Source organism: Eleutherodactylus coqui, chromosome 4 (genome assembly GCF_035609145.1).
Source record: "Eleutherodactylus coqui strain aEleCoq1 chromosome 4, aEleCoq1.hap1, whole genome shotgun sequence".
Taxonomy (NCBI): Eukaryota; Metazoa; Chordata; class Amphibia; order Anura; family Eleutherodactylidae; genus Eleutherodactylus; species Eleutherodactylus coqui.
Window position 1 is genome coordinate 273,069,751 of NC_089840.1, and position 21,286 is coordinate 273,091,036.

Here is a 21,286-nt window from a genome sequence, read left to right on the forward strand (position 1 = left end):
TTCAGGACGAGCGGAGAGATACTCGGATAAAGCACATTACTCGGACGAGTAGTGCTTATCCGAGTACGCTCGCTCATCTCTAGTCAATTCACAAGACATGCCTCGTACCTGTGCAAATAGTTCCAATTCTTTTTGTTATATTTGTGGAGAATTTACTCTGACATCTTAAAAAACGTAATCCTCTTGTAAAAAAGTGCTATTTCGGCTGTAAGGTTGGTGAACAGGACAGTATTGTATCTTGACGCCACCGGAAGTAGTGGTGGAGCCAAGATACAAGGTGTTTAACAGGGGGTTCCACTCCTTGTTCCTGATTGGCTGTCCAGCTGTCTCCCCGTCCTTGGCCTCACAGGTCCTGTTGCCACTCGCCGGCCGCCGTGGAGGAAGGTGAGAGGTGGCGCTCAGGACTTATGAGCACTGCTGGGCAGTGGACGAAGCAGTGGAGGAAGGTGAGAGCGGGCAGTCTAGAGTTCACAGCGCTGCTGTGCCAGCGAGTGGTGACTGGCGGCTCTCACAGCTGGACTGGAGAAGTTCACTGTGCAGCTGTGGGTTGGAGCGCTGGTCGGCGGTGGGGAGTTCACGGCGCTGCTGTGGCCTGCAGCGCTATGCGGTGGCAGTTGGGATTTCACAGCAGTGCTGTGCCTTGGAGCGCTGAGCGGTCGGCACTTCAGAGCCACTGATCGCTGGGTCCTGTAAGCACAGAACAACCCCTCGGCTCCTGTCCGGCTGCAGGTGGAGGTATGTTGATGCTCATCTTCATCAGAGCAGATTTATGAGCGCCCATAGCAACCAATCACAGCGCAGCTTTCTTCTTTCATGAGCACAGTTAGAAATGAAAGCTGCACTGTGATTGGTTGCTATGGGCAACAAAGACAGATTTCTTTTTAGACATAAATCAACAATTATCTGTCAGGATTTCGGGGCTGATTGATCACAAGAGCATTGTTGTTACAAAGAATGTGTTCTTAGCGAAGTCAGGGGTGCTGAATTCGAAAATGAAATCAGTTTTTGCCTATCGGCTCAGTTTTCTTGTGGCACGCTGCCCTTTTTATAGAAATCCTTGAAAACACTGCATTTTGGTTTTCTGCTGTGGCTTCATTTAATTCAGCAGTTCTAATTGTTGAAAAACAATTGAAATCTACTAGGAATTACAATACAAACCGCTTCGTTTAGGACGCCACCACCAGGAAATAAGGGGGGTTTGGCCACATTGCCCACGAGTCTTCTGTTGGGTCAGTTGTCACCTGGATCTCAGCATTGAGGGTTCGGCCTCATGTCCACTACAAAAATACAATCCGCGCAGATTCCGCGCGGATTTGCTTTAAATGGTTTTTTTTTTGCATGCAGATATCCGCACACATTGCTATCAATGTGATAGCAATGTTGCCAATCCGCGGTAAAATGGAGCATGCCGCGTTTTTTCTCCCGCGCGTGAAAAACGCAATTCTATTAAAATGCTATCCGCGGGTGCAAAAATCAATTTAATGGACCGCGGATGGCCAATGATTCCCTATGGGTAAAATCCGCTGCGGAATCCGCAATTCCATTTTGCTAGTGGACATGAGGCCTTCAGTCCACGATTGCTGTTGAAAGTGACGGCTTGTAGTTCTACATTTGTGAAGGTTTGTGTTTTGTGTCAATTCACAAGAAATGCCTCGTACCTGTGCAAATAGTTCCAATTCTTTTTGTTATATTTGTGGAAAATTTACTCTGACATCTTAAAAAACAAAAAACTTAATCCTCTTGTAAAAAAGTGCTATTTCGGCTGCAAGGTTGGTGAACAGGACAGTATTGTATCTTGACGCCACCGGAAGTAGTGGTGGAGCCAAGATACAAGGTGTTTGACAGGGGGGTTCCACTCCTTGTTCCTGATTGGCTGTCCAGCTGTCTCCCCGTCCTTGGCCTCACAGGTCCTGTTGCCACTCGCCGGCCGCCGTGGAGGAAGGTGAGAGGTGGTGCTCAGGACTTATGAGCACTGCTGGGCAGTGGACGAAGCAGTGGAGGAAGGTGAGAGCGGGCAGTCTAGAGTTCACAGTGCTGCTGTGCCAGCGAGTGGTGACTGGCGGCTCTCACAGCTGGACCGGAGAAGTTCACTGTGCAGCTGTGGGTTGGAGCGCTGGTCGGCGGTGGGGAGTTCACGGCGCTGCTGTGGCCTGCAGCGCTATGCGGTGGCAGTTGGGATTTCACAGCAGTGCTGTGCCTTGGAGCGCTGAGCTCTGGCGGTTGGCACTTCAGAGCCACTGATCGCTGGGCAATGCAGAGCGGTGGGGGTAGCCCAGTATACTGACCTTTGCTGTTGCAGTATTACAGCGGCTCCGCTACAGTGACAGCGTAGTAATAGCATCAGCCCCCATAGTAATAGCATCCCCACCCCACACATACTGAGATCATACCACCGGATGGGATGTAACTAGAGATGAGCGAGCGTACTCGCTAAGGCAAACTACTTGAGCGAGTAGTGCCTTATGTGAGTATCTGCCCGCTCGTCTCAAAAGATTCGGGTGCCAGCGGGGGAGAGCGGTGAGTTGCGGGAGTGAGCAGGGGGGAGAGAGTGAGAGAGAGATTTCCCCTCCTCCCCCGTTCCTCCCTGCTCTTCCCCGCTGGCACCCAAATCTTTTGAGATGAGCGGGCAGGTACTCGCATAAGGAACTACTCGCTCGAGTAGTTTGCCTTAGCGAGTACGCTCGCTCATTTCTAGATGTAACATCTCATAGTAATAGCACCCTCCCCACACACACATACTGAGATCATACTACTGGATGGGATGTAACATGTCATAGTAATAGCACCCCCCCACACACACACACTGAGATCATACTACTTGATGGGATGTAACATCCTATAGTAATAGCACCCCCCCACACACACAGTGGCCCCCGTAGTAATAGCACCCCACACACACATACTGAGATCATACTACTGGATGGGATGTAACATCCCATAATAATAGCACCCCCCCCCCCACACACACAGTGGCCCCCGTAGTAATAGCACCCCCCACACACACATACTGAGATCATACCATCGTATGGGATGTAACATGTCACTAAAAATACATTACTTGAACGATCATTTGAACTTCTTCCCGGATAACCTTGGCGCCGTTAGTGATGAACATGGAGAACGGTTCCACCAGGACATTTCTCAAATGGAAAAGCGTTATTAAGGCAAATGGAATGGCGCAATGTTGTCCGACTCCTGCTGGACCTTACGGAGAGACGTTCCCGAGGCAAAGTACCGCAGGACATCAGGGAGAAGATCTTTTTAGGTGTTTCTTCACTTCTCTTTAGTCTTATGTTGCTTATATCTTTGATTTCTTTGTGAACCGACAGGGTTTTTTGGAACTCTTGTAGGAGAAGCGCGTCGCTTTGCCAGATACACATAATAGCTTCATACGCCGACGCAAGCATTTACAAAAACCATTATCAAATGAAAACTGAGGCTGATGCAGAAATTCCGAAATGAGATCTGGATTCAGGGAGGAATTATCTTCCAGAAACAGCATGTTTTGTTCTTGTACCAGAAAAATAGTTTTTTTTTGGAGACCAGTGCATTAACCCCTTCAGGACTAAGCATTTTCAAACTTTTCGTTAATGGATGATTCTAAGACCTTTTTTCCTGTTCTTCCATCGATCTGGCTGTGTGAGGCTTGTTTGTCTCAGGATCGCGTATGAGGAGTTGTATCTTGATGACATTTTTGAGGGAGAAATAAAATATAGAATTTTTTAATTCCATTGTTCACTGTGCAACATTAAAAAAGACCCAAAAAAACAAATTCTCATTTCTCACTCGAGAATGTTTTTCATCCGTATTCCATCCGTTTTTTTTCCTGTCAGTAACACGGGGCTAATATTCAACTCTGAGTCCGTTCACGTGGGGGAATAAAATATGTAAGTTGTAAGCAGTTCCCCCCAGTAGTAAGCAGCCCCCCCAGTAGTAAGCAGCCCACCCCCCGTTGTAAGCAGCCCCCCCAGTAGTAAGCAGCCCCCCAGTAGTAAGCAGCCCCCCCAGTAGTAAGCAGCCCTCCCCCCAGTAACCAGCAGCCCCCCCCCCCCCAGTAACAGGCAGCCCCCCCCCCCAGTTAGGGGGCAGCCTACCCCCAGTAACAGGCAGCCCCCCCAGTAATAGGCAGCCCCCCAGTAGTAAGCAGCCCCCCCAGTAACAGGCAGCCCCCACCCCTCAGTAATAAACAGCCCCCCCCCAGTAATTAGCAGCCCTCCCAACCCATATACTTACCTCCTCCCCGCTGTCAGCGTCGGTCCCTCTCTGCTTGCCCAGACGTCAGTGTGCAGCCCGGCACGCTTCCTCCCCGAGTCCTCTCCTGTGGAACTAATGAGCAGGGGACTCGGGGAGGAGGATCCTGGCTGCAATCAGTGTGCGCCGGGACCAGCGCGATTACCAGTGAGGAGCTGCGGCACCCCCGCTGGTAATCGCCTCAGTGGTCAGTGGCGTCGGCACGCCGCGGGCCACATAGCACAAGGCAGCGGGCCGGATTCGGCCCGCGTGCCTTGTGTTTAGAAGAAAAGTTCCGGTGGTGCCGCGGACCGGCGCTAACCACCTAACGGCCCGGCCCCGGTCCGCGGCCCGGTGGTTGGGGACCCCTGGTTTATGTAATTGATCAATGGTTCAAATTGTTGTCGCCACCACTGCCGTGCAATATAAATACAGGCTGCCATTGTAATATATCGTAGCAATTTGAAGGAGGCTTTACAGATATCAGCTGGCTTGTCCCCCAGTAGGAGAATAAAGAGATCTCGTCCATGGGAGCGACCTATAGCCGAGGTAATTAAACGGGTCAATTGTTTTTCCAAAAGCATTGAATAGTCAGGCATGCCTACTATATATGAAGATTATCGCAACCCCAGAATCATGAGACCAGGATCTCGGGAGCATAGAATGAATTCTGATCAGGACCATATAGACCAGTGTTTCCCAAACTCCAGTCCTCACGCCTCCCAATTGGTCATGTTACTGGTGATGTAAAGAGAATTATGAGAAAAGCGCCTCGTGCTGAATATCTTATTCAAACAATGGTATGGGTGAATATTGACTCACCCGGGTTTACCCTGCCCAGGACAATCCCACCTGTACCCCTTATCCACGTAGGTGCTGAATTAAAGTACCCTTTATCCACTATCCGGACCGGACTGGAGAGACGTCTGGGGTATGGGAAGGCTCCCTGGGTAACCTGGGGCCCCTTCAGTAATCCAAGGTATAAGCAAAAAAACACTCCGCGCTCAAAACGGGAACAACCAGCAACATACAGCATTCCGTCAGCTGGTACAATTCTTTATTACTAGTTGCCATGCATATTGGCATTAACCATTGTGCCTTTTTGAAGCATATTACATAAAACAAACAACCAAAATATATACAGTATATATATATATATATATATATATATACACACACACTTACATTTCAACGTCCGTCACATTGCCACGGTGCAGTCAAGATAGAGGAGTATACTCATCCTCCTGGTGATCCTCAAAAGCAGCATCGGGCAGACGATTCTCCCATAATCTTGCTGGGTGTTGCAGAAGATGTGCTCAGCACAGATGGTGGATCCATTGTAATGTCGGTAGATCTCAGGATCTCTTGACCTTCCGATAAGGTGTGAACAGAGTGCTTTCGACCCTCCACCTGAAAAGAGAGAGAAGGAGAAGCCCCATCAGTAGCGAATCTGAGCTCACTGTACTGCCAGGGTAATTGATCGAAGCTGCCTTCTACATTCTGGTGGGAAGGAGGCGACATCCACAAAGAGTTGAACACCTGTCTCTGTTAACGGGAGAGACAAGAGGTTCCTCGCAGCAGAAATGATCCCTCTAGCTTCAGGGTAGTGTAGCTTGAAGACAATGTCTCTGCGAAGCTTTGTGTTGTGCAGCTTAGTCAGGGCTTGGCCAATGAGGTCAATATGAAAGATTTCCAGGTCGGCCTGAGGAAGTAAGGCTTGGAAGATATTTAGAACTACATCTTTAGTCCTCGTATTCGCAAACTAGCTCGTCTAGAGTGATTTTGCAGTTCTTCTAATTTTAATTCAAGTTGCGTGATTATTCTTTCATGATCCTCAATCCTGGTCTTATCTGCATCTAGCGCCTCTACAATTTCATCTGTTTTATTTTCCACTTTGTCAATTTTTTTGGGCTCTTCTAATTGTTTTGAAAACTCGGAGACAGCCGACCTGAAGTTCTTGTTTGAACAAGACCTTCAGGTAGCTGGAGTTGCATCTCCATGTTTGGAAAATGGACCAGAAGAACTTGGGTCTGGGTTCATCGTAATCGGGGAGGATTGTGTATGAAAAACATCTGTGATGGTCTGGGAAGAGTTCGATGCTTCCTGTTGTTTCCCGTATTTTGGCATCCTTGTGTGTAAAGGATTCTTTGGAGGGTGTTTGGTATTGTATAGTTGGAGCGGAGTGTAATGCCTAGACATAGCACCCAGACATAACGCAACCACACTTTCGTCAACAATAAGTCATGCTGAAGGATTAGGCAGTTATTTTCTTACATCCACTGCATTCATATCCGGTTGGGGTGAATATTAGATAGTTGACATGGATAGGACTACCTTGTGGCAGTAGTAGTTTATGGCTATGCGGGTATAATAAAGGTAACATGTATAGCAGATGCAGTTGAACATCCAGTTCAGCCTATTATCCCCCAATGTTGATCCAGAGGAAGATAAAAAAAAACAATGAGATAGAAGCCAATTTTCCCCATTTAAGGGCTTATGTCCACGGGCGGGTATAAATTCTGGAATCGCAGTATGCTCCATTTTGCCGCTGATCCCGCAGAAACACCTTCCTTTGAAGCCAATGGAAGCCGTCTGATCTGCGGTACACCTGGAACTGTAACTCCGGGTGTGCTGCGGGTCCCGCAGGATAGCCCCTCATGGGTTCTTTTATCAAATTCGCCATCACCTCATCCTCAGGCAGAACATTCCACAGTCTTGCCGCTCTTATTGTAAAGAAGTCCCTTCTATATCGGTGTAGAAACCTTCTTTCCTCTAGACATAGAAGGTGCCCCCTTGTTACAGTCACAGTACTGGGTAGAACTAGATCGTGGGAGAGATCTCTGTATTGTCTCCCTATATATTTAGACTGATCATGCAATGAGGGAAAGGAGGACTTCTTTGTTGTAATATCGCCTAAGCAGGCTTAAGCTATCAGTTTACTGGAAATATATACCAGTTCTTGCATACAGGTTTTGGTCACCAGTCTCTTGAATTGGTTGGAGTTAAACCTGTTTCAGGATTGCTCAGATCGTACCAGGAAGGGACCCTAATCACCCACAGAAAAATAATGCAGACCCTTAGGGCGAAGATCCTAAAAGATTAGGGCCGGGCCATGATAACCGTTATTAAAATGAAATGGTGACCATTGTGGAACTGCGCGGAGGCAGACCATCAATATGATGGTTTTAGCAAAGAGGGTATTTCAAATGGAGTATCACTCCCACAGCAAAGTCCAGACCCCACTAAGGACAGATGCACCCTGTAGCTGTAGGGCGCCCCAAAGTGTCCCAAGCAGAGGATAACACAGTCAGGGCTCCAGGACGACTGGGATAGAGGTCGGATTATGAGCAATGCACATTCTGTAGTGGGTCTCCGTAGTAGAAAAAAACTGAAAGGTGGTAGATAGATATGCACTGAGGGGTCTTGGTAGATCACAGCAGCACGATAGCACAGGTCAACCATGGAGGCAGCTCACAGGTTCCGGAGTGCCTTGTTCATTTGCTCCTGCGGCAAATCTAAAGTGACCACTGTGGTGAGATGGGGCCTCCCCCAGAGTCACTGAGGGACCCCTGCCAAGAGCCGCACACCCGGGCAGAGACTCCAGGCACATGTGTATTATTAGCTCTTGTGATCCCAGATGGTAACACTTTGGAACTCGCTGACCTCTACCTTATATTGGAATTACCGATGTGGCATGTAATTGCCCTTAGCCGTATTGTGACGGTGGAACGTGCTTTCACCATGGAGCAACTGCTTTGATCAACTATTCAACTCCTGTTCCATCCCATACAAAAAAAAAGAGAACACAACATCTACACTTTATTACCTCCTCGCCGGTTTACTCTTATTCTCTCCAGTAATTGTATTATTATGGGGGGGGGGGGGGAGGGGGTGTATGATGTTACATTGTCTCGTCTTCTCCCCATTCAGGATCCTCGGCTGATATCTTCTATATCAGATAATATTCCTGATTGACCCGACAAGTATGGAGAGGAAGAGGGACAAGATGGCGGAGAGTATATTCAACCTCACCCTAGAGATACTCTTCCAGCTTACAGGAGAGGTGAGAGATTCTGGGGATGACGTCACGTTCCATCATTCTTATCGATGTTAAAGAGGCGGTCCTGATTTAGAGAAAAAATGAGCACTGTTGGGAAACTGGATCCAGCACTGTCGCTCCACTCACTGGGCACTGTTAACTCAGCTTCAGTGAAGATGTCATGTCGGTATTACATGATTGGCCTCAGCAGGCATTATATGGTATTATTATTGGTGTACTTCAGAGGCCAGTGATTGGCTGCAGCAGTGATGTGTTGTAGACGTCATGTCATCGCTCAGTAGGGAAAACCTGAATGGTGGTGCTGCATATCACAGGTAATTAAGGCTTGTTTCACTCAGTTAGCTAACAGTGCTGTTTTTGTCTTGAATCTGGGCAGCCCCTTTAATAACATGATATGACGGGAGACATGAAGGACTCTGGGAATGTCTGCAGGGATATTTATGGATGTATCTCCCCATAAACAGGATTACACGGTAGTGAAGAAGACTTCTAGTGATGGCTGTCAGGCCCCGGTGTCTGATGGATTAGGAAGACCCCTGAGCCCAATTACAGGGCCTCCACCTCACCCCCTGATACTGGAGCAGATCAATGAGCAGAAGATCCTGGAACTCACCAACAAGATGATTGAGCTGCTGACTGGAGAGGTGACGCTGCTGGGAATGCTGGGACATTATACAGTAGCGCTATGGCGGTATAACGTGTCTGGGTGATGACGGTATCATTGTGTTGTCAGGTTTCTATAAGGTGTCAGGACATCACTGTCTATTTCTCCATGGAGGAGTGGGAGTATTTAGAAGGACACAAGGATATGTACAAGGACGCCATGATGGAGGACCACCAGTCCCCCCTATCACCAGGTAATAGACAGGACTAAATACACGGGGACTTTATTATCTGTATGTAGAGAATGAATTTGAAAAATAAGATTTGGTACGGTGTTAGCCAGTAGAGCAAAATGTGATTGTTCTCAGTAAGATAAAACAAGTAATCTTGTAGATATAATACCTGTTAATGGCTAACAAAAATACATGAGGTTACTGCAAGCTTTCAGACCTTTTAGGATCCTTCCTCAGGCATAAACAAACAGATCTGGATGGGACATTATAAATATACATATATACACAAATGTACACACATGAAAAAGCACAGACCTAGCAAAACTAATTTGCACTGGTATTATTCATTATGCCTGAGGAAGGATCCTGAGAGGTCCGAAAGCTTGCAATAACATCATGTATTTTTGTTAGCCATTAGAAGGTGTCATATCTACAAGATTACTTGGTTTCTCGTACTGAAAACAATCACAAGAATGAATTCAGTGGCTGTCTGTGTTTTCTGCAGGTAGATCCAGTAAGAGAACAGCAGCGGAGAGATGTCCCCGTCCTCTTCTTCCACAGGATGATCAGGTAGATGGAGAGAAGGTCTCATGAAATCTCCCCTCTGGTCTGGGAAGGTCTTGTGTTCAGTCTTATTATATGACTGATACTTGTGTAATGAGGAAGCTGGAGATGGCAGGATTACAGCCGACCGCAGACATTAGATCTCCGCATCTTATCACTATTTTCTGGTTCTGGTGACTTCTGGTTGGAATAAAGAAGCTACAGGTTGGAGTTATACAGGAGACCTGCAGCTATTTGGCCCAGATCACTACTGCTGTCATGTCATTCCGGCTCCTCATACTAATTAATGACCTTTTCTGGCCATATAAAACCTTCCACACGACTTCTCCAACTGTGTGATGACTTTTACAATATTTATTTCACAGCTGGTGAATCCGAATGAAGATCTGATCCCTATTGATGCTACAGAGACACAAGTGAGGGGGGATCAGCTGTGTAAGGAGGAGATACTTATATACCAGTGGCCGGGTAAGTAACTGCTAAATGCAGAAAACCATTACAGATTCTCCCCAGTCAGAGGCCATGAGAATTGGCATATGTTCATCCATGAAACACACATTTTTTTTATCTAAGAAATGGATGAAAATGTAGCATTTCATGGATTCATAGGCTATAGTGGCTTAAACATAGTCAAACTATGCACATGTTGGACTATGTTTAGTCTAGAATACCTTTCCATTATTTCGGGGGGGGGGAGGGGTGAGGGTTTATGGGGTTGACGACACCGCTAAGGTCAGTAGTGCTTGTGCCATGCATTCAAACTGAAAGTCCTGCTGGCTTCTCGTCAGCTTTTTGCTTCCCGCTCAGCGCTTCCTATAAGTTTTCACACGGCATGAGAAGCCAGTGAATGCCAACAAGGTCATTTAAGTTGACAGAAAAATCAGCTTGAACAACCGCTAACAACAAGTGAGCAATAGTTTTGCTTTCACACATAATGAATATTGCTCACTTTTGGTCATTTGGACGGATTTTGAGCGATAATCGTTGCGTGTAAAAGGGCCTTTATTCTTCTATTGTGGGTAAAACGTTTGAAGGGTTTCTAAGAGATGCTATCCTGGAGGACCTCGAGGAAAATAGCTGTATAACCCATGTAAGCATGAGTGAGTTGAAGAGTTGCTACTGTCAAGCCATCTAATTAGCTTCAACGAGGATGTAAGTTCTAGATTGGACTGGGGAGAGTCACTGGACCTTGAATATCTTGATTTTTCCTTGATTTTTGTGTCGCATAAAAGGTTGTCATATAATATGAGAAGGATTGGTCTGGCCGAGAATTTGTGCAAGTAGGTAAGTAACTGGCACAGTGACAAAAAGCAGAGGGGCGTTATAAATGGTACCTACTCTGATTGGGTCACCGTTACTAGAGGGGTCAATAATCTTTTCCTTATTCTTTTTAACATATTTATTAACGTTTACAGTAAAATATCAGTATTTGCAGATGATACAAAATTATCACAAGAGATGACAGACTGCAAATGGATCCGAATAAGTTGGGCGAAAAAGTGGCAAATAAGGTTTAACAATGATAAATGTAAAGTTCTGCACATGGGCAGAGGAAATACATGTCACCATTACACACTAAATGGGAAACCACTGGGGAACACCGACATGGAAAAGGACTTGGGGGTTTTAATTGACCGGAAATTCAACTGAAACAACCAATGCCAGGCAGCTGCTGACAAGGCAAGTAAGATCATGGGGTCTAGGGGCACATGACGAGAACATTGTTCTTCCTCTTTACAAGTCACTGGTCAGACAACACATGGAATATTGTGGACAGTTTGGGGTACGGGTACTCAAGAAGGACATATCAGAGCTTGAGCAGGTTCAAAGACGGGCAATTAAATTAATAAACGGAATCGATGGACTACAATACCCAGAGAGGTCATCAAAACTGGGATTATTTCGTTCAGAAAAAGAAACAGATGGCTGAGGGGCGACCTAATAATTATGTATAAATATAATACAGAGATCTCTTTATACCCAGGACTGTGACAGTAACAAGGGGGCGCACTCTACGTCCAGAGGAAAGAGGGTTTCATCACCAGCATAGAAGGGGGTTCTTTACTGTAAGAGCAGTGAGACTGTGGAACTCTCTGCCTGGCGAATGCGATAAGAGTACAAGAGGGGCCTGGATCCCTTCCTGGAGTGTAGCAATATTACATGTTATAGTCACTGATTAGTTCAGTAGTTTCGGTGATCCAGGGATTATTCCTACCAGAATGGAATCAGGAAGGATTTTTTTCCCCTAAAATGAGGAAAATTGGCTTCTACCTCATGGAGTGTTTTTGTCTTCCTCTGGATCAACCTTGGGGCGTAACAGGCTGAACCGGACAAGCATAGGTCTTTTTTCTAAGCCTTACACACTGTTAGGCCTCATGTCCATGGGGAAAATCAGGCCCGCTACGGATTCTATATGGAGAATCCGTAGCTGGTCCCTCCTGCCACGCGGACATGAGCGCTTAAAATCAGAATTAACTCACCCGCAGCGGACCGGGCAGTTCTTCTCCTCTTCAAGTCCGGATCTTCTTTCTTCGCCCGGCCGAAGAAAGAAGATCCGGCCGTGAAGAAGAGAAGAACTGCCCGGTCCGCTGCGGGTAAGTTATTCTTATTTTAGGTCTCCCGTGGATCCTGATGGCTTCCATAGGCTTCAATAGAGGCCTGCGGGAGACCTGCACGAAAATGGAGCATGGTCCAGATTTTTTCATGCTCCATTTTTTTAAAATTCCCTTTTATTGACCATCCGCAGGTATTTATCTACCTGCGGGTGGTCAATGCATCCCTATGGGATGCGGATCCGCATGCGGGTGATCCGCTGTGGATCTTAAATCCTATTTTGCCCGTGGAAATGAGGCCTTACTATGCTAGGTCAGCTGCCTCTTAACTAAAACTTTTTCTAAGGTAATGGTCTGGGATCCATAGCAGTGAAGAGCAGATCCTGTTTGATGGGGTGAAAGGGTTCAAAATCCCAGGTGCTGTTCCTGGATCTAGCCAAAGTCAAATCAGTTGTGAGGCACAGTGGGTCCATATAATCTGCTGTAACAACTGTTTCCCCGTATCATATTTCACTTAGCATTTAACTATAAAACATTAGCGACGAGCAAACTGAAATGTGAACCTAAGAAGCTGCCGGCTGGAAAACTGCATGAGAACTGCCTGGTAGCCTAACATCATGATCTACTGGTCGTTGCTCTGATGTCTACTGGTAAATTGGGATCAGTCTTGCCACCTCTGCCTGCATTAATTGAATTTTGCTACATAACTAGAAATTTGTACAGACTTTTTATATAGAAATGTTATAAAATATCAATATAATTAAAGTGCACTCCAGAAAACTTTTCATTGTTTCCTCTGTGTGCAGTTGCTCCCCACTGTGCCGAATCCTACAGCATCTGCGCTGTGTGCCTAAAGTGATTTTCTCTATTCATTCAAATGAGAGCCTCAATACAAGTCTGATAGGAAAATAAAAGATAGAGTAACTGCCAGTTTGTTGTAGAGGGGCAAACCATAAAAGGTTTTATTGGAGAGTCCCTATAAGTTCTCTGATTTAAAAATAATAAAATCCATTTTATTCTTGGCAGATGACGACATCGGGAGCTCAGAGGGACATCTGATGTCTTCAGATATCAAGATGGAAGATCATGGTCTTACACAAGATACTTATGAAGAGCCTGCCATTATCTCACATATACCCTTAGACCTTCACAGCACAGATCTTGTAAACGGTTTTAACCACCAATCACATTTTGCTAAGCAAGAGAAAATTTACAAAGGGGAGAAGCCGTTTTCATGTTCAGAATGTGGGAAATGTTTTCCTCGGAAAGCAACTCTCATTACACATCAGAGAATTCACACAGGAGAGAAGCCATTCGCATGTTCAGAATGTGGGAAATGTTTTACAGATAGATCAGTTATTATTAAACATGAAAGAATTCACACCGGGGAGAGGCCATATTCATGTTCAGACTGTGGGAAATCTTTTACAGATAAGTCGGTTCTTGTTAGACATCGTAGAATTCACACAGGGGAGAAGCCATATTCGTGTTTGGAATGTGGGAAATGTTTTAACCAGAAATCACATCTTGTTGCACATCGGAGAATTCATACAGGAGAGAGGCCATTTATATGTTCCGAATGTGGGAAAGGTTTTAGCCAGAAATCAGAACTCGTAATACATCAAAGAATTCACACAGGAGCAAAGCCATATTCATGTTTAGAATGTGGGAAAAGTTTTAACCAGAAATCAAATCTTGTTACACATCAGAAATATCACACAGGGCAGAAACCATATTCACATTAAGAATGTTGGAATGGTTTTAACCATTAAGTAGATTGTGTTTCACATCAGAGAATTCACACGAAGACAAGCCATATTCAAGTTTGGAATGTGGGAAAGGTTTTAACCAGAAATAATAGCTTTTTACACATTAGAGAATTCACACAAATGCGAAGCCATTTTAATATTCAGAAGGCGTTAAGCGGTTTTCGCAGAGGTGTAGCTAGATTTTTTTTCACCCGGCCAAAGATTGTTTTTCTTCTCTCTACCATCTGAAGCTGTAGGGTATGGCCACATATAGCAGATATCTAGCAGTCCAAACCTGACCAAACATATTTTTCAAGTTGACACCATTTTATTTTTATACTGTATTGTTTTTTGGCATTCACCATGTAACTTAAATATCATGATAATTTTATATTTTTTCTCGTTTTTGACAGAAGGCATTTTTTAATGGGGAAAACATGTGTTATTTTTCATTATTTTCTATTATACACTAATTGTCAAAAACAATCCCTCCCCTAGGAGGAGTTGTCAGAATGGGATGAAACTTTCTCTGTGTGATTATAATATCAGAGCAAAAGGATCATTTATTGTGGAAAAATGGGAGGCTCTAGTACCCTGTTATATGACCTGTAGCTTGGATACAAGATGTAACATGGGCAGGCATGGAGGCTGTAGTACCCTGTTGTACCACCTCTAGCTTGGATACAAGATGTAACATGGGCAGGCATGGAGGCTCTAGTACCCTGTTATACCACCTGTAGCTTGGATACAAGATGTGACATGGGCAGGCATGGAGGCTCTAGTACCCTGTTATACCACCTGTAGCTTGGATACAAGATGTGACATGGGCAGGCATGGAGGCTTTAGTACCCTGTTATACCACCTGTAGCTTGGATACAAGATGTAACATGGGCAGGCATGGAGGCTTTAGTACCCTGTTATACCACCTTTAGCTTGGATACAAGATGTGACATGGGCAGGCATGGAGGCTTTAGTACCCTGTTATACCACCTGTAGCTTGGATACAAGATGTAATATGGGCGGACATGGAGGCATACAGGTTCCGTATGGTATCCTGCAGCATATTGTTCGACATTTGCTGTAACTGAGCCTCTAGATCATGCAAACCTGTAGGCTGTTGAAGTTGGTTTTCCAAGAGACTGGAAAATGCCTCTAGAAGCCCTGTCATGAGAGGCAATGAATGTGGCCGCAGGATGTCCTGAAAGTATTGCTGAGCTGTCATTGTCTCGTAGCACTATAGGGGAGACCTACCGTCATATGCAATGCCCCCCCTTCCCCCAGACCATCACACCAGCAGTGGGAGCAGTGTGCTGCTCCTCAGCAAAGGCAGGATTGAGGTACTTACCCCTAAGTCCTCAGACACAAAAATGGCCGTCATCAGTGCCCAAACTAAGCCTGGTTCCACTCCATAGCAGTGCAGTTTCATACCACTACAAACGGAGGTAACGGTGGGTGTCAAAGGCCGTACAAGTAATGGCTGCCATGAGACCTTCAGCCAGGCATCTGAAAATAGTTCAACAGACACAGGGAGCTATAACGATGGCGCCACCTGTTTTCAGCTGGTGGACAATGAAACAGTAGGAGCTGTTCGTGGTTGTCAGATGATCAGATGATCCTCTCTGCTGGTGGTCTGCCGAGCCTGAGCCTGGTTAGCTTGTATGCATGCCTTCATGCATACAGTGGTCCTAATACCTCCTAACAGTGTTTAGAACAGCTTAAGTAGGGGACAGTTCTTTGCTCTACACAAATGGAAAAAAGGCCAACTACGGACAAGTAGCCTCTGAGAGGCTTTTTATTAGCCAAGGATTGAACCACTTTTAGGGCTTCAGGTGCCAAGATCTTTCATCTACTTATGGCACACCTCTAATTTGCATATCTGTCTGAGATGTAACTGCATACTGAGTTTAACAGAAGAAAGACAACTCCTTCTAGGTGCTTGATTTTTTTACAAAGTGTATATATATATATATATATATATATATATATATATTTTAGGCATTTTTAACCTTTTCATTTTAGTGCCACTAAGGAGACTTGAACTATGAGCCAGCTCGCTCATATACTACACTACAATATTTCTCCTATCCTAATCATTGCAGTGGGACCCGTCTGTATATTACAGCCTCGTATATACTGCAATTTAGGGGAGATCCGATCTGTATGTACATTGGTCGCTGCAGATGGATAATTTCTTCAACTCACCATAGATGAAACAGATTTTCCGGACCAATGGCAGCGCATCCCCCTGTTTTCAATCCTACTGGCGCCCGGGGCACATGCCCCGCTTTACCACTCCCTCCTATGCCTCTGTGTTTTATTGGTATATGAGATTTTCTAATACATCGGAGAATTCATGCGCATGAAAAGCCATATTCATTTTTTGGGATGCAGATTATATACCTGGAAATCACGTTTTGTTGACCATGTAAGAAAGGCACAATGGCAAAGCCATATTCATATTCTGATAGTGGAATGTTTTACCCACATAAACATCAAATAACTCATCAAGGAAGTTTTTTTCATTATTTGATTGACAAATACTATAAGTAAACAGTTAAAGTCAAAGAAAAATGACATGCTGCACAGGAGAAAGGGAAATCTATGTCAAGCACTAAATCATGATTAAGAAATGTATCCCATTACCAATAAATGCTAATTATACAAAACGCAAATAGAATCCAGATCACACACCTATATACCAACCATGTGCATAGAATGCTTCACATTAATATAGTTTAAGGGATGGTGTCATCCGAAAATTACTTAATATGCTTAACACAAAAATGTGATTCATATATTATTTATCAATTTTTGTGATTTTGTGTTTCAAAAACATGACAAAAAAAAATCTAAAATTCAGCATTTTTCACACTGAGCACAGACCCTAATGCTAGTCTGTCACTTCCTGATCTCTAGAGAAAACTTTTCAGCAGTCATCTCACTAATATCACAGGTAGGATTACACTGAGAGGTAAAGCCCAATTTGCACGCAACGATTATCACTCAAAATGTGTACAAATTATATCCTTTGAGTGATAATACTTGCATGTAAATGCTACCATCGTTTGCTTTTTGTCTGATGATATTTAGTTGAGTTTAAAATCCATCATTCAGCTGGAGAGCCGATAGCTGTGTTTCTCCATGGGAGCGCTGATAACATTGTATTCAGTTGCCTTCCCATGGCAGAACAAAGGGACTGTATGCAGATAATAGACTACCTGCTGTTATCTGCATACAGCTCGGGCAGGCTCATTTGCATGCAAATGAAGCTAATAAGCTTTTGTAGCTTATGCAAAATGATCGCTCAAACTGTCAATCATCCTATCTTTTGAATGAATTTTGAGTGATCATTTTTGCGTATAAATGGGGAATAACACCTATATGTAGATAACTCAGGATCCACCATTCGCAATAGGTGATATGATTTGACTATCTACTCCCCCCTCCCCCCCCCCCCCTTGCACCATGGCCTCTTCACAGGTTACATAGCATGCCTAGTATAGTCTCCCATACAGATCAATGGGTCCCCTCCTGTCTATTGTGTGACTGACCCATTAAGCTGCTGTGAAGTATATTTTCTAAGTGCTGTTCAATCTAACCCCAGTACAGATGCCCCCCCCCTCCCATAGGTATATTTAGCCAATGGAATAAAAAATTCTACAATCAGAAATTGAAAACGGATTACAAAAAAATGTCACTATCTGTTTTTAATTAATAGAAAGCATTTTGCTGACCCCGTCCCTTTAACTGCATCTAATCTCTCCTCATAAAACACATCTGTTTGCATGTAACTCAACAACTTTTGGTCCAATTTTCATGGGTTTTTATAATGTAGCTACTTTATGAAGTCATATTACAGACTGGGTTTCATCAAAATCTGTCATCTCCAAAGTAATAAAGATATTTGCATGCGAGGTTCGTCCAAAATCTCTATTTTCCATGACAACCTGTTCCCTCAATGTCAAAATTAAGTGATTTAAACACTACATTTTAAGCTGTTTCATGTAAATTGATATTTATGTGCATGTGTAGTACTCATTTTTCCATTTGCAATTGACCTATTTTCTTGAAATATATTGCTGCAAACTCATGACACGGTCTGAAATAGAAACATTTTGTTGTGTTGAGTGTTTAAAGTGCACAAAAAAATACTAATAAAAAAATGTAAAAGAAATGTAACTTTTTGTTGCTCACAGCAACCAATCGGGAAGCTCCTTTCATTTTAAACCTTTCCAATCCACTGTCTGACATCTGAAGACATTCTGATTGAAGGCTGTACAGCTCCGATGTCGGAAGACGTCCGTCAGGGTATTCTTATTGTATATTACTGGCCGCTCTGTTGTCGGGGGCCTCTCCAGCATGTCTCATACCGCAGTACTGCTCTAGCCAGCAGATGGCGCCATTGTATAATGGCTGAAAGAGAAAGCCCCCTAGGAAACCCTGAATCCAAAATTGGATAGCAGAGGGTTAAGAAATGAAAGCTGCTCTGTGATTGGTGGCTATGGGCAACAAAGAATTTCTCTTCGAGAGTATGTTCACATGTAGTAGAATTGGTTTGGATTTTCCACAACGAGAACCTACACCAGAATTGCCCTCATTTCCATGTGAAAAACCCATTGGTGCAATTTTGACATGGATTTCGGTGTGGATCCGCATAAGACTTCACCCCTTCTATTGAGAAGATCACCTGTGGAATTGCACCAACATTCACACCAATGGATTCTAGTGCAGCTTTTCCAGTGCGGAACATCCATTGACATTCCGTTACATGTGATTGTAACCTTAAAGAGTCTCATAAATCTGACATATTTATTCAATGGCAAAGTTTACATTCCATATAGAGATGAGTGAGTATACTCGCTAAGGCACATTACTCGAGCGAGTAGTGCCTTAGCCGAGTATCTCCCCGCTCGTCTCTAAAGATTCGGGGGGGGGGGGGGGGGGGGCGGGAAGCGGTGGGGGAGAGCGGGGAGGAACGGAGGGGAGATCTATCTCTCCCTCTCCCCCCCCCCCCCCCCCGCTCCTCCCTGCTCCCCGCCGCAACTCACCTGTCACCCGCACCGGCCCCCGAATCTTTAGAGATGAGCGGGGAGATACTTGGCTAAGGCACTACTCGCTCATCTCTAATTCCATACTGTGTGGCTAATTTTGCCCATTAGGTGATTTTTTTTATTTCCCTTTTCTTTCCTTTTTCACTTTTTTGCCATATTATGTCTCGATGGAAAAATCTTTACAGAATCAAAATGTAACAGCCAACAAAATGACAGTAACTCCAATAGGTAAGCCCATCGCAAGATGCAATTCGACAGACATTGCAGAGAACAACTGAATCTTCTTCACACGGGAAGGACCAGCTAGCTTTAGATAGATTCAGACAAACCACATGATTATCATTAATCATGTAGTATTATTATTAAATCGAGTGATTTGCATGATAAATGTCAGATGTAAACACATGTAGGGAACAAACGTTCAGTGATAAATCGTTAGCTTATCATTGATTGGATCTTCATGCGGACTTGAAAATCATTGATCATCTGTTGCAAATCCTTTTGTGTGAACAGGCATCATAACAATTTGCTGAATAGAAAGTAGTCGGAGTGGGGTGCCAAGGGTCAGCTAGTAAAATTCATACTGGTGGCTCCTGTACAGCTATATGCAAATATTACCTGATCTTAGTCCAGAAATTCCTGGCCACTGCACTCTCCATATACTTCAACAGAAAAGTGGCTGTGTTTGTGTATGGCCCTGATTCTAGTGAAGTATACGGAGAATACTGTGGGCAGGAATTGGTAGAATTCCATCCATCCATTATGTGTAGATCCGAGGTGGATGGCTGGACATTTCTCCCAGCATTTGAAGTCTTCTGAGGGGAAGGAGTATTCATAGAGAAAGGCACACCTCTCAAGGTGCTGAAGAGACTTTTGAACAGAGGAACCTACTTATCACTACTGATAAAGGCACACTTCTCAACACTCGCAAGAATCTTAGGGTGCCTTTAGATGGAACGATCATCATTCAAAAAAACATTAAAATGTGCAAAAGTCAACGATAATCCTTTGGTCTAAACACGAGACAACAACTGAATGACGAACAAGAATTGTTCGCTTTTCGCTCGTTGTTCATTTTATGCATTCCTAAAAATCATCGTTCGCTTGTTCACTTATCGTTCGAATGATACTGAACAATGCTCCCTTGAACGAGCCAGCGATGCCTGTACCTGTTGTCGCAAGGGGGGTATTCTTGCCTCGGGATCGCTGACCTCTCATACCAGAAATGGCGTACCACACGGGTAAACACGGCTCAGGAATAGCATCTTTTGTCTTGTCTGTCTCTCTCTATCTCTCTCTCTCTCTCTCTCCCCGGCTTTTATCCCTCTCTCTCCCCCCCACCCCCCCTCGCACCAGAAGTCCTGTCTCTGGCCCTCTACAGGCCCATCTGTGTACTACACTGTCCAAACAGGATGCATGAAAGCGAACGAGCTAGTGGTAACATAACTCACTTGTTCGCTCGTTCGCATGAGAATCGGCCCATTTGAAAGGATCCTTAAACAGAGAGGAAAAATCATTTCTAGTGATAGAGTATGCTATGTTATTGTATGGGATATAAAACCACCATTGCAACAATCTGCTCGCCTAACCACATGATCAAGTTCATGATATCGAACTTTAGAATGCCATGATTCTTGATCTTCGTCATACTGGTTCTTGTGAGGGCCATCTACACACCCCATGGATTCATAAAGAATTTTCAGAGTTAAAGGGGTTGTCTTGCGCCGAAACGTTTTTTTTTTTTTCAATAGGCCCCCCGTTCGGCGCGAGACAAATCCAATGCATGTGTTAAAAAAAAAAAACGTTTAGTACTTACCCGAATCCCCGCGCTGCGGCGACTTCTTCCTTACCTTACTAAGATGGCCGCCGGGATCTTCACCCACGATGCACCACGGGTCTTCTCCCATGGTGCACCGTGGGCTCTGTGCGGTCCATTGCCGATTCCAGCCTCCTGATTGGCTGGAATCGGCACACGTGACGGGGCGGAGCTACGAGGACCAGCTCTTCGGCCCCATTCACCAGGGAGAAGACCGGACTGCGCAAGCGCGTCTAATCGGGCGATTAGACGCTGAAATTAGACGGCACCATGGCGACGGGGACGCTAGCAACGGAACAGGTAAGTGAAAAACTTCTGTATGGCTCATAATTAATGCACAATGTACATTACAAAGTGCATTAATATGGCATACAGAAGTGCTGAACCCCACTTGCTTTCGCGGGACAACCCCTTTAAGATACGATTTAG

General features: G+C 44.7%; 1 protein-coding gene across 1 annotated transcript in view; it reads left to right on the plus strand.

Annotated features, from left to right (window-relative positions):
- LOC136624529 (zinc finger protein 436-like) overlaps positions 1-18,069 on the plus strand; it is a 35,599-nt gene extending 17,530 nt beyond the window's left edge. Inside the window, exon 8 of the mRNA XM_066598512.1 lies at positions 13,459-18,069. Coding sequence (XP_066454609.1) covers positions 13,459-13,987 — 529 coding nt within the window. The 3' untranslated portion in view covers positions 13,988-18,069. The remainder of the gene's footprint in view (positions 1-13,458) is intronic.
- The last annotated feature ends 3,217 nt before the right edge of the window (positions 18,070-21,286 follow it).